At 41.4% G+C, this 11882-nt stretch overlaps 2 protein-coding genes across 2 annotated transcripts; one reads left to right on the top strand and one right to left on the bottom strand.

Moving 5' to 3' along the window:
* Nucleotides 1–128: 128 nt before the first annotated feature.
* Nucleotides 129–7264, bottom strand: LOC132453466 (trichohyalin). The gene is made up of 14 exons (XM_060046320.1): nucleotides 7092–7264; nucleotides 5997–6475; nucleotides 5748–5871; nucleotides 5499–5631; nucleotides 5383–5410; nucleotides 5167–5196; nucleotides 4938–5033; nucleotides 3967–4038; nucleotides 3549–3689; nucleotides 2860–2997; nucleotides 2549–2681; nucleotides 1983–2233; nucleotides 978–1103; nucleotides 129–614 (listed from the first exon to the last, which is right to left on the bottom strand). Exons 2-14 carry the CDS (start codon nucleotides 6441–6443, stop codon nucleotides 420–422), a joined length of 1914 nt encoding a protein of 637 aa, XP_059902303.1. The 5' UTR covers nucleotides 6444–6475; nucleotides 7092–7264; the 3' UTR covers nucleotides 129–419.
* A 620-nt stretch (nucleotides 7265–7884) lies between these two features.
* On the top strand, nucleotides 7885–11746 carry atp5pb (ATP synthase peripheral stalk-membrane subunit b). Its single transcript, XM_060046590.1, has 7 exons — nucleotides 7885–8041; nucleotides 8662–8698; nucleotides 8912–9057; nucleotides 9281–9444; nucleotides 9749–9874; nucleotides 10441–10620; nucleotides 11517–11746. Exons 1-7 carry the CDS (start codon nucleotides 8014–8016, stop codon nucleotides 11589–11591), a joined length of 756 nt encoding a protein of 251 aa, XP_059902573.1. The 5' UTR covers nucleotides 7885–8013; the 3' UTR covers nucleotides 11592–11746.
* The last annotated feature ends 136 nt before the right edge of the window (nucleotides 11747–11882 follow it).

The following is an 11882-nucleotide window of genomic DNA, read 5'->3' as shown; positions in this document are numbered from 1 at the left end:
AACATCGGCACTATTGATAGGAAAATGTGTTCTTCTATTAGCAAATATAAAGGTTTCTGTTCACTTTATTCACAAAAAAAAGATGAAGTGATATATATATAAAACAAAAATGTCAACAGTGTTGGTCGGATGTTTCCAGAAAGTTTAATTACAAAATGAGGTAACTGATGAACACATAAGATTACATTGGATTATCTGTTTTTATATTTGAACTTGTCGCAGTCATGCCCTAACCCTACATATTAGGCAAGTACCATGAATATCATATAGGCTATTCCTCCCACTTCATCAAGTTTCACTAAAGATAGTCCAATGTTATCTTTAAAATTACTAAGATAAATAATTAGGAACTATTTATTCATCTATTCCATTTAAATATTCCATTTAAATAGCTTGGAATAATAACATTACCATATATTTCATACAGGTCTGTAACAGTGGCGGTGGGAAGCCATTTCCATAAGATAGTCCTCAATTCTGGTCTCTATGTCTGAGAGGATGATGGCAACTTGATCCCTGAAAGGGGGGTGCCACAGTGACAACATGGCAACCCCTGTGAAAGCCAGGATTACAATGAGGAGGACAAACATCCTCGTCCAGGATCTTCGGGACCCCTATAGAAAAAAAACAAAAAAAAAACATTGATTATTGGGTGTCCCGTGCATCTTGAGTGTGGCAAACTTTGTTCATTTATTCATCATTCAATTTTTTTGTATCTCTTTTCTATGTTTTGATACTCTCTGCTTCACTTCATTTTATTATGTGTTTTATTTGAATGATATTTGAAGCACATTGCATTTTATGTACAAAATGTTAGATGTATTATTTAAAATTGAAAGATGCAAAAAGAAGAAGCCCCCCCCTCTCTCTCTCCCTCCCCTCTCTCTCTCTCCCCCCCCTCTCTCTCTCCCCCCCCTCTCTCCAACTCTTCTCTCTCTCTCTCTCTCTCTCTCTCTCTCTCTCTCTCTCTCTCTCACCCGTGCCAGCGTGCTGCTGTGCCGCTGGCTGAGCAGCCTCAGCTGGTCCCTGCACTGCGTCAGCCGGGCCTGGCTGGACCTGTACTCCTGCTGCATGGCCTCCAGCTCTGCCTCCAGATCCACACACTACACACACACACAAACCACAGATTCATACAAACAACAACACCCATGCACAGACATTTTTAAAACAATATCTTGAATAAAAAATAACAAATGCAAATGAATACATGCTGCAGTAGTTTTATTTTATTTTATTATTATAACGATAAAACTTTGCACCAAAACATAACTTAAGGGAGACACACTGATTGTCGACTGTGAGTGAGTACCATTGACCATGGTAGCAGCAGTTCAGAGATATTCCATTCTCACTTTCCACAGAGAGGCCGGGCCTCGGGGCCAGCGGTAGCAATGGGCAGGGTTAACCCAAACATGCCTCTTGCCAACCAAATTGCAAATCAAAAATTACTAAAGAATATTATTCAGCCAATAGAAAAGGTAAAGTTTCTAACTTCTGATTGGCTTGGCGGCCTACAGCCCACCTTAAAAATGGCCCACTGTCCACTTCTCTTGCCATCTTGTTAAAAAACCCACAGCTCTGATACAGATTCTGCTGAGGGGATGGGATTGCTATATATTAACTCTGATGGCTCAGACTCTCACACACACGCAAGCCAAAGCGAGTAAATGCACACACACAGTGCCACATTTATTGAGAGAAATAATACAACGCATAATAAACTTTGCATGTCTACAACACACCAGTTAATCTACACAACACGTCCAGTAGAGGGAGCTCCAACACTGCATATAAACATATCTTGTTAAAGATGCCAATATATTACAGTTGTTGTAAAGGTTGATAAAGTAAAGGTATTAAGGTTGTTGAACCAACAGAACCACTGAAAGGTTGGGCTTCATGCTGTTTATTGATATTAGATCTAGATACTTTGTCAATACCTCCCAGTATATTCCACCAGTGCTTACTAACGTATTGGTCACCTGTTTTCCTTTGGTTCTGAGTCTGTCCTGCGTGTCCCTAAGCTCCTGCACCAGCAGCGACTGTTCCTTCTCTTCTTTGTCCTCCCTGTCCTCCTCCTCCGTGTCCTCCCCGTCCTCCTCCTCCCCGTCCTCCTCCTCCCCGTCCTCCTTCCTGTCCTCCTCCTTGTCTTCCCGCTTCTTCTGGTCTTCTTCAGGTTCCTCTGATGGCAGGCACACCTGCACTGTGAAGTCCCAGCACTCGGGGGTACGGGCTGAGGAGCAGAAGGAAGGGTTTGGGTTAATTACTATACAATGCTGTGATTCGCCTGTCTCCCTAGTCTGAGAATATTCCTTCCAAACAGTATTTAAATTCTATATTATTTATTGATTAATTAATAAAACTAATTAATTAAAACTCTCAGATGTTTTGTAATTTCAGTTGCTGAAAGAAAAGACTTTACAACCAAACTGTTTGCCCAGGCTAAACACCCTTATAACCCTTATTTGTTTACCTTAAGGACCTAATCTTATACTTCTTGCATGTGAAAACGTACATGGCGGCTCAACTTTGTTTTTCTGAGTCTGACCTTTCATGCAGAGGTCATTCCGCAGGGCCTGGTTGGCCTGCTCCAGAAGGGAGATGTTGCGTTGCATCTCTTCATGGCACCGCTGTAGAGTGCTCGTCTGCCCCCTCAGCACCTCCTGCTGGCCACTGGACAGCTGCATGGCAGAGACACACACGTCAACCTTGCCACACCTCTTTCCTTGCATCCTAGTATAGCCTTTGATCAAGCATCAAGACAAGATTTAACACACATAGAACAGCATGAGAGGCTGCCCTGATGACGCTAAATGCGACCATGCTTTGGCGTTATTACATCCTACTTTGTGGCAGTACCTTTAGCTGGCTGTGCAGCTGGTCCACCTGTCCACTTGTGCGTTCGTGACACTCCTTTAGCTGCCCTGAGATCTGCTTCTGTTCCTCATAAAGACCCTGCCACCTCGAGGACTCTGTCTTGGCTGTCTCCAGCGCCTCCTAGCGGTTAATAATGAGTATCAGCAAGGAAAATGTAGATCAAGAAATGCGTAATCCGTATCGTTAGTGCACATTATTTGTGAAGAAATCTTAGCTTTAAGTGTTCCAAATGTTGGTAAACTACAGATGAATAGGTAAGAATACAACGCGAAGTGCTGTGCCGTAAATGGAAAAATAGACCTAATCTACGACGACAGGGTGTGGGGACGTTAATTGCCATCATCGCGGTAGTAGGGGGGGACACTCCGTTGTGATTTATTGTTTAAACATTGACCAAAGTTGATATCTTAAGGAAGCAAATTAATGTGTATCGTCCTAGTTTTACTACAAACCTACACCTTCTTCGAAAGGTTCATTCTCCACTTTACTGAAACATATTTTGGACCTTTTACCACAATGTATAGCCTACAGCAATACATGTTCAATACTTATGTAAGCATGCAAATGTTAACTATAATGTAACTCTATTAAGTACATAATTTGTATTTATATGACTCAGATTGGGCCTTTAGGCTACAGTGTTTTGTGTAAAAGGTGGGTATTTTTTTTACCTGGAAGTGGTGCGACTCAACCAATGCATTTGTCTTCTCCAATGTGGCCTTCTGCAGGGCAGCCAAGGCCTTCTCCTCATACACCAGTTTCTGCCTCTCCATTGTCAGGACCAGCTTCTTCAGTCCGTCTTTAGGGAGCCTCTGAGGGGGAGCACAGCGGCAGCAACACATACGGTTCAGTATCACCAACAGTAATAAGCAGAAACCGATCAGGGTGCAATTACAGTGAGACTACACACAAGTAGACATGGCAAAGAGACCCAGTGCACATAGAAAAACAAAGCATAACATAAGAACATGAGAACGCTGTGCTTTTAACACCATGAAAACATCCTTGTTGAACTGTGAAACAGAAGGCACAATCCTTTTGAAACCTTTCCTTGGGTGCTGGGCCGATATAATTTTGAATGGTTCCTACCTGAAAGCAGAGCTGCAGTTGCGCCTCTAGAGATGTTATCCTGTTTGTCAGAAGGTCCTCGTTGCAGCGAGCCTGTGGGTTTGAGAGGAAGCCAGAATGTCTGTCAGGCGGTACTGAACACGGAAAATGTAACATACATGCCTCAGTCTGTGACAGAATAGAATGTATGTGCACACACTAGGAAAGGGCAAGTCGATCTTGGTCAAGTTACATCACGGTTCATCTCAATTATTTATTTTACCTACAATTCTTTAACCTATATCATTTTTATTTATATTGAAGTCTCACTCAGGTTGTGCCTCTCTTTTGCAAGCGGGACCTGGTACCACAGGCAAGGGTGAAGTATAGAGCTAAAGGTTAATGGGAAATTGTGGTTTAGAAACAAGGTGGCTTCAGAAAACTGTTCTAGTGAACCCTTTTCAAGCTTGAATAACCTTTGCTTCCTCTATGAAACATTTTTGTTTTTATTTCCTGACTACACAAACACGAGCCACATACACATACAGACAGAAGCTACCCTGGAAGAGATACAGACTGAGATGCGGCAGTTGGAAGCAGCATGCAACATCCATACAAATCAAATTGAGTGACACAACCCTTCTCTATCAGAGTCAGAGAGAGTGGCAGGTTGCATTCTTCCTCTGCCGGGTTGAGAAGAGGCAGGAAGCGGCAAACCACATGAATTGCCTTCTTGAGACGAGAGCAGCTGAATGACAGCTGCTTATCTTGCACAAACACTATTTTTATTTACACTTACACTTTGAACTAAAGGGAAACCCTACATAAGTAGTTGTAGTAGAAGTAGAACTATATTTGGTTAAATATATATTTAATATAATTGAATGAAAGTACGACCACAGGAAAGTAGAAATAAGCTTTTGTCTTTTCTATGGAATGCTAACAATAACGGTGGCATTAGTAGGGTGAAATGTATGGTCTCAGCGCAGAGGACACAACAAGTGAAATCTTACGGTCCAAATGTTGTCGGAGGAGCTTAGCAGGCTGGATGCGCTCTGCTGAAGGATGGCCATCTTCTTCTTCAAAGCCTCCTCTCTCCACAGAGCCTCCTAAACAAGGCAGGGAGAGATGTTTGGATTGTCTGTAACCGTCATTGACACGCCTGTTGGGTAATGGATATTCCTTGTCCTTGAGATATTAATGACAAAGATGTAGCAAGCTATCGTGAAAGAGTTTTATTACCTGCAAGTACTCAGCGAGTTGCTGAACATCCTTTAGGGTTAGAAGAGGGACATGAGGATGAATAAAATAGATAATCATAAGATAGATGTAACTTTTTTTTATGATCCACTGCATAAATGATTTTTTACTTTCTCAATGTGGCTTGTTTAGAGCCACTCAAATGCAAAAGCTCAAAATAATTTGTGATAATAAAAATGAAAAGAAATGTAAACCTACAGATGCCTTAACAGTGACCAGGCCAGGGCTGCAGTGGAAAACAAAATATACGTAAGCCGTTGATAACATTTGTTTTCCATATATTATCAGAACCGAACAGTAAATCTCAAACTCACTCAGTCTGCACACAGGCCTCTTGTAATATCTTTTGCTCTACCATAGCTTCAATGAGAATACGAGAGTTAGAGGACATGGTTGTGTGGAAATCTTCAGTTGCTGTGATTGTTTTGATGCTAGTTGCTTGTTGTCCTTCAAGAGAAAGAAGGAACTACATTAACATAAATGAAAAATAAGTCCCATGCTAGAATCGAATGTAAAAGATGAGGCTGTTACCATGGATACATTCTCTCTTTTTGTTTGGGTACCTTTCATATTCTGCTGAATGGACTTCTCTGCTAGGGATACTGATGCGAAACCTGCTGTCTCCTGTTGCCCTGGCATATCTTCCTTCTGGTCTTTCAACGGTAAAGGTTCTGACCATAAGGTAGCCTAAGAACATCAGAAAGAAAACAAATGAGGAACAACAAAAATGCATAATGTAATCATATTAGCAAATGTACTTTGCTTTTTTAAAAGCAGAAGAAGCTATAAATAATTGTATTAAAAAGGCTTACCCATTTACCAGGATTCGGGTCATTGACCCCTAATCTGTTTGAGATCAACACCACTGTGGGGTCCTCTATGGACGTGGCGGTCCTTTGGTTTTGTTTATCCAGCATCTGAGCCATCGGTACTGCGCTCTGATGTTTCACATGACCTGTCTTTGCCAGTGGGTTTCTTTTTGTGGAACAATATATTGGATTCACAGTCCTCTCCGGGCAAAACTCTGGGCTCCCAGCTCTCCTTCTCTGGAACTCCAGGTGTCTCTTGTGTTGAAGCATATCTTTTATTAATCTAGTATCCACATCTCTCGGCGGGCTTCGACAGGACGTTTTATTGTTTCGCCCTCGGAGGTGTTGGTATTTCTCTGATCTTTTCTCCTCTTTCTGATCAAAGTCCTTGATTGGTGAGGTAGGAGTTGCACTGATGTCCAGAATTTCCAAACTAGCCATACTAGCCATAGCTTCAGAACTGGAAGGTAAGGGCTTCAAATCTATTTTTTTTTTTTTTCAAGGAAACAGAAACAGAAATTTAATCTAGAAGGAAGACATGCATCCTGTGAGTAAATGCTACATCTTTAAGTTAAGAATAAAGGGGTAGCATGGCATTCAAGTTATTTGATAGACAAACATCTCTCCTTTTAACCGATAAAAACTATGTCACAAAATGAAAGTGTCTAGACAAGTCATTCCAAGTTAAATCGTCTGTTTTATCCCACAATTATCAAAAACTGCTTGACAGGCCTATATGTGCTTTCTAATAGTTACGCAAGCCCTTGGTTACAAGAAACGTATAACCGAAGGAAAATGATTTCACTAGATGCACTATGGTCTCCCTCAATTAAATGACTTGTGCAAAGTGTGCAGTTCCAGCATGGCAAAAGGAATGGAGGCAGAACTAGACACTTCTGCAGAAATGTAGTAGCAACAAAATACCTTCAGGGTTAAACAAAAGGACAAAGGCAAACCTCAACGACAATCAAAGTCACAAAGCCAGAAAAACTGTGTCTGGCTATTGTTGTGAGAAGAGATCAAATATGCAAACCGACCAACAATCGAGTGCGAGAAGAGACACTGAGCCTTCAGTTTGCAGAAAATAGATGCTCTTACTTGTTAGGAGTTCATCAATATTATCATCAGACAGTAGGTTAATTATAACGGCTTTGCACCGAAGGGAACAGTTGACAAGTCATCCATTTCTCTTCTGAAACAATGTCGGCTAACGTCTCATAGGTGTTCCTGTCAAGCGTATTTTACAGGAAGTAGAGCGAACAGCCCCTTCATATGTTCCTCTATCTTCGAGGCCACTCACAATAAACTCAAGGCATGCACGGGTGGGCCCAAAGATTACATACGCACTCAGCATATAATATCTGAGGTTTTGGGGGAGAATGTGCCACCAGAGCAAGTTGTTTTCTGTTGGTTACCACACTGATAGTTTCTGTTGGCATTGTACTATTAAAAATTACTCTAAATTAATGTGGTTATCATAATGCATCTGTGTTTTTGGTGTGTTAACAGTCTTATTTGTTCTTCTGCAGCAAAACAACATGCCCAAAAGCACAACAAAGTTCATTATACTCAGCATTGTTATGATCAAACTAAATTATAACCCTACACAAGATTAATACATAAAATATCAGCACCTGGGCAGAACAGTGAAATGGAGGAGTTTGCATGTGCAAATGAGCAACACAGAAGACAAATTACAGATTTCCTTGGTATTCTGTATCAAGAGGAAAGAGCTGGTCTATGCATATATTTTGGTATTAATTTACCCAATTACCAATACACATTGTCGTATGTTTATTAACTTGTACACCAAATAAACATTCATTAACGCGACAAACAACGACATCTAGCGAACGTAGTCGTTATAGCTACCGCACGTTCAAGTCTATAATCTCGCGTTGTTTCTGAAGCGTTTCCTGTGTATCCGCCATCCTGATACATAGCTCTTTGCAGAAGGGCAAGAACAGGCCGTAGCTAAGGTGCTGAGTGTTGGACGAACTTTGCACTTCATATTCTAAACATGCTGTCGAGGACCGTTTTACTTTCGGGTATGATATAAGCTTATTAAGGAATTTACAAAGTTCAGATATTGCCTATTTCTTAGTTGCTAGAATCAAATAATATTGCATGTAAACTTGAAGGGTAAAGTGAAGGCCACACATTGAATGACATGCTAACGCTACGTTTCGCGCTACCAGTTAAAGGACACGCAGCATACAGCCCTTTAAGGCATTATTATCTATTCATTTAGTTTGTAAATGAAGAATCGAACCGTATTTCTGTGGGGTTATTCAACCGCTTTGCTTGTATAGGCTTCATGCAGACACTAATTCAAGTGACTGAAAGCAAGTAGCGTTAGCAAGACGTAGCAAAACTAGCTGTTCGTCGTAAGGCATGCCTGCAGAATGTCACCTCTTTGACAGCTGCACTTTTAAAGTCTTCCAAAGCCAAGCAATATTTGAATAGCCACATGATAGCCACAAATATTATGTTGATTTGGCACATGTTAACGAGGACATGCCTTGTCTGTCAAGGCGTTCAGCTTATGGAATCTTTCCAGTTGATGGCAGCATTGTATGTAATTGACAAAATTATTCAATGGGTTTACGTCTTCTGATTTTCGCGTGTTGTTATTTGAAACTAATGACGTTTTCTTTTTATATTCCAGCCAATGCCCTGAAAAGCAAAGGTCCAATTGGAGCTGGGTATGTCCTTTCCTTTCTAAAATCCGTGCTAAAAGCATTTAACTGGCTATATATATCTTCGTTATTACCATAGTCTTCTATCAATATGTTGCTTATTTAACAATATGGAAAGGATCATATTATGACCTTAAAAAAGTGTGAGTACTTTGACAATCACTGTCCTTGCAGCTGACCTATCAAAGCTAAAGCTGTCATTGCCTTTGACATCCATAGGCTAGTCCAGGCCTCCCACTCCCTGCACACCTCGTCCAAGAGTCTGGCCCCCGTTCCCGCACTGCCAGAGAAAGGAGGACAGGTCCGCCATGGCATCATCCCAGAAGAGCTGTTCCAGCTTCTGTACCCCAAGACCGGAGTCACCGGTATGTGGGTCTTGGAAGAATGGGTTTCTTAGTCATAGATTTATCAATCAATGATCGATAGTACTAACTTTATGATGGAATTGTGCACGTGCTTTTAATACTCTCTGCATGTATTTATTACGTATTAAACATCATTATGACGCTTATGTACTCTGTACTGGATATATCATACTATGGTTTTGGGTCATTTTTGGCCTGTTAATGGGGGTCATCTTTCTGTTAGGCCCCTACATGCTGGGCACTGGGCTCCTATGCTACCTGCTCTCCAAGGAGATCTACATCATCAACCACGAAACGTTGTCCGCCGTCTCAATCGGCGCTGTTGTGATCTACGCAATCAAGAAGTTTGGACCCAGTGTCGCTGCTTTTGCTGACAAACTGAACGAGGTTGGGCTTTTTACTATTTCCAGTCTTAAGTGGTTACAAATATATTCCTTTGACATATTAATCCTCGGCCTGCGCCATAAGCATTTCTTTGTATTGTCCATTAACTTATTTTACCCTGTTGATCTTGAATTCGATTTCTCTTTTATTAAGAATGTGTGCACACCTGCCATTTAAGGAGTCTAAGGCCCAATCCAATTTCTACCCCTTACCCTTACCCCTCCCCCTTGTTTTGAAGGGGGAAGGGGAAGGGGGAAGGGGTAGAAATGGGATTGGGCCTAAAGCAGTAGTGTGATTGGGGTTGCAGGAGAAAGTGCTCAACGCTCAGGCGGTGAAGGATGTGGCCCTTGTCGGCCTGTCGCAGGCCATCGAGGAGGAGAAGAAGGAGCAGTGGAGAGCAGAGGGCAGATCGATGCTCTTCGATGCCAAGAGGGTAAACACAGAATCAGACACTTGCATCATTTCCATCGTTCTCACACCCGGGTTCGGCTGTTCTTTGTGTTTTTTGGGTTGGCTTACGCCGAATCACATTTATTCAGACATGCGTGTTTGCATCTTGGAGAGGCGTAACATTTTAGAGTTTGCATTTATTTTATGCCACAAGAAGAAAACCAAACAGCAAGTCCAGCTGTTACCTATTACCATTATACAAATGCATGTTTTAATTATCAGCAATTCGGATAAAAAAAAAAGTGAGTTCCCTGTGTCCAAATTGCAAGTGCTGTTTCGATTTTGTCTGAGACATTTGGCTGCCATAATAGAGGTTAAGGTATTCAGGAAAAAAAGGCATTTGCTGGGAGAAATGTGCTGTGATTGGCTAAGGAAGTTGCTGGCTTAATGTTGTAGTAATTGTTATTATCAGTAAAAAAAGAGAATAGAAGCCCTATGCTCAAAACGTTAATGAGCATCCTGCATATTGGCAGACACACCACACCACATGAACCCTGCTCTCAAAGGAAAACCATAAAAAAGACTGAATTGTATAATTGTATCACCCAGAACAACGTGGCAATGCTGCTGGAGACCAACTTCAGAGAGAGGATACACATGGTGACCAATGAGGTGAAGAAGCGCCTGGACTACCAGATCGCCGTGCAGAACCTGAACCGTCAGATGGAGCAGGAGCACATGGTCAACTGGGTGGAGAAGAGCGTCGTCGGCAGCATCACCCCTCTGCAGGTCAGTCCCGGGCAGACCGAAGTGGGGGGCTGGGATCTGAGCATGTAATGGCGGCCAACCGTCCACTAGAGGCTGCTGTTTCTCCGCTGTCCATCAGAGATCACTGTTGAGCTATAGCAGGGGTTTTCACAGTGGATCTCCCTTTACAGAACACTAATAGCCATTTTACATTGGAACTTGGAAACTGGAGGAGCAATTTTTTTTTTATTATTGAACATCAATCATCGATAGGCTAGAACAGAAAACTAAATGAGCTACGTAAAGTGTGTTGTTCTGTCATTGACCTATAACAAGTGAGTCATCAGTTAAGACGTGTTGTAATGGAGATGCAAATCTCCATTATAACAGGATGACGTCAATAGATTTTTATTAACCAAGAGGTTATAAATACCATCTTTTATTATTATTATTATTATTATTATTGAAATCACTCGCATTCAGAATTTCCTAGAGATATGTCCAGGTCATTTTGTCCGCTACGAGCGAGTGCGACTTAAAATCATGTTGTTTTAACAATTTATTGGTGCTACAGGGTTGTTTACAGTAGGCCCACACACAGTTCGCTCTACTTTTTTTTATACATTTGATCTTTGGTGAAAAACGTTTACATCCACTGAAAAAATACTAATTCATTTCAGAAAATGGCTTCAATTTCAGCCATTCGTGCCTTTCGAGTGGACTTGTTCACCAGATGTCAACTTTTCTATCAGTGGAAACTAAACATCTATATCCATTGTAGGCTACAGCACATATAAACAATTAGAAATCATGGCTAGCTGGACGGGGAGATATTTTAACCTCAGACGCAATACTTTGACATACTTCATTCTACAATATTAGTTTTTTTCCATCAGCCTATACTGCTCTGACCTTCATGTGTTTTGTGTGTTCTTCAGGAGAAGGAGAGCATCGCCAAGTGCATCTCAGACCTGAAGGCCCTGGCCAGGGCCAAGGCCTCACTCGCGGTCTAACTTTTTGGTTTTGCCCGGCAAAAGCCTCCTCCCAACACCAACATATTGTTCTCCGGTCATCTTTCCCTTACTGAATAAAACCATTTCCTCTTTAAGATTGTCTCGGCCAATAGTATGGGTGTGTATATACACGTATAAATAAAGGATTGACTTACTCACTGACCCCCTTATCTTTTCTTTGAATTTCAACAATTGTATGTAAACTGTTCATTGTGAGGGCAGATTCAATTTCGGGGACAAAGTATATTATTGCATAACTTATCTTGAATCTTAATCCGAAACTTGTCAGCT

This window comes from Gadus macrocephalus, chromosome 1 (genome assembly GCF_031168955.1).
Source record: "Gadus macrocephalus chromosome 1, ASM3116895v1".
Lineage (NCBI taxonomy): Eukaryota > Metazoa > Chordata > Actinopteri > Gadiformes > Gadidae > Gadus > Gadus macrocephalus.
This window is presented reverse-complemented; position numbering and strand designations above follow the sequence as displayed.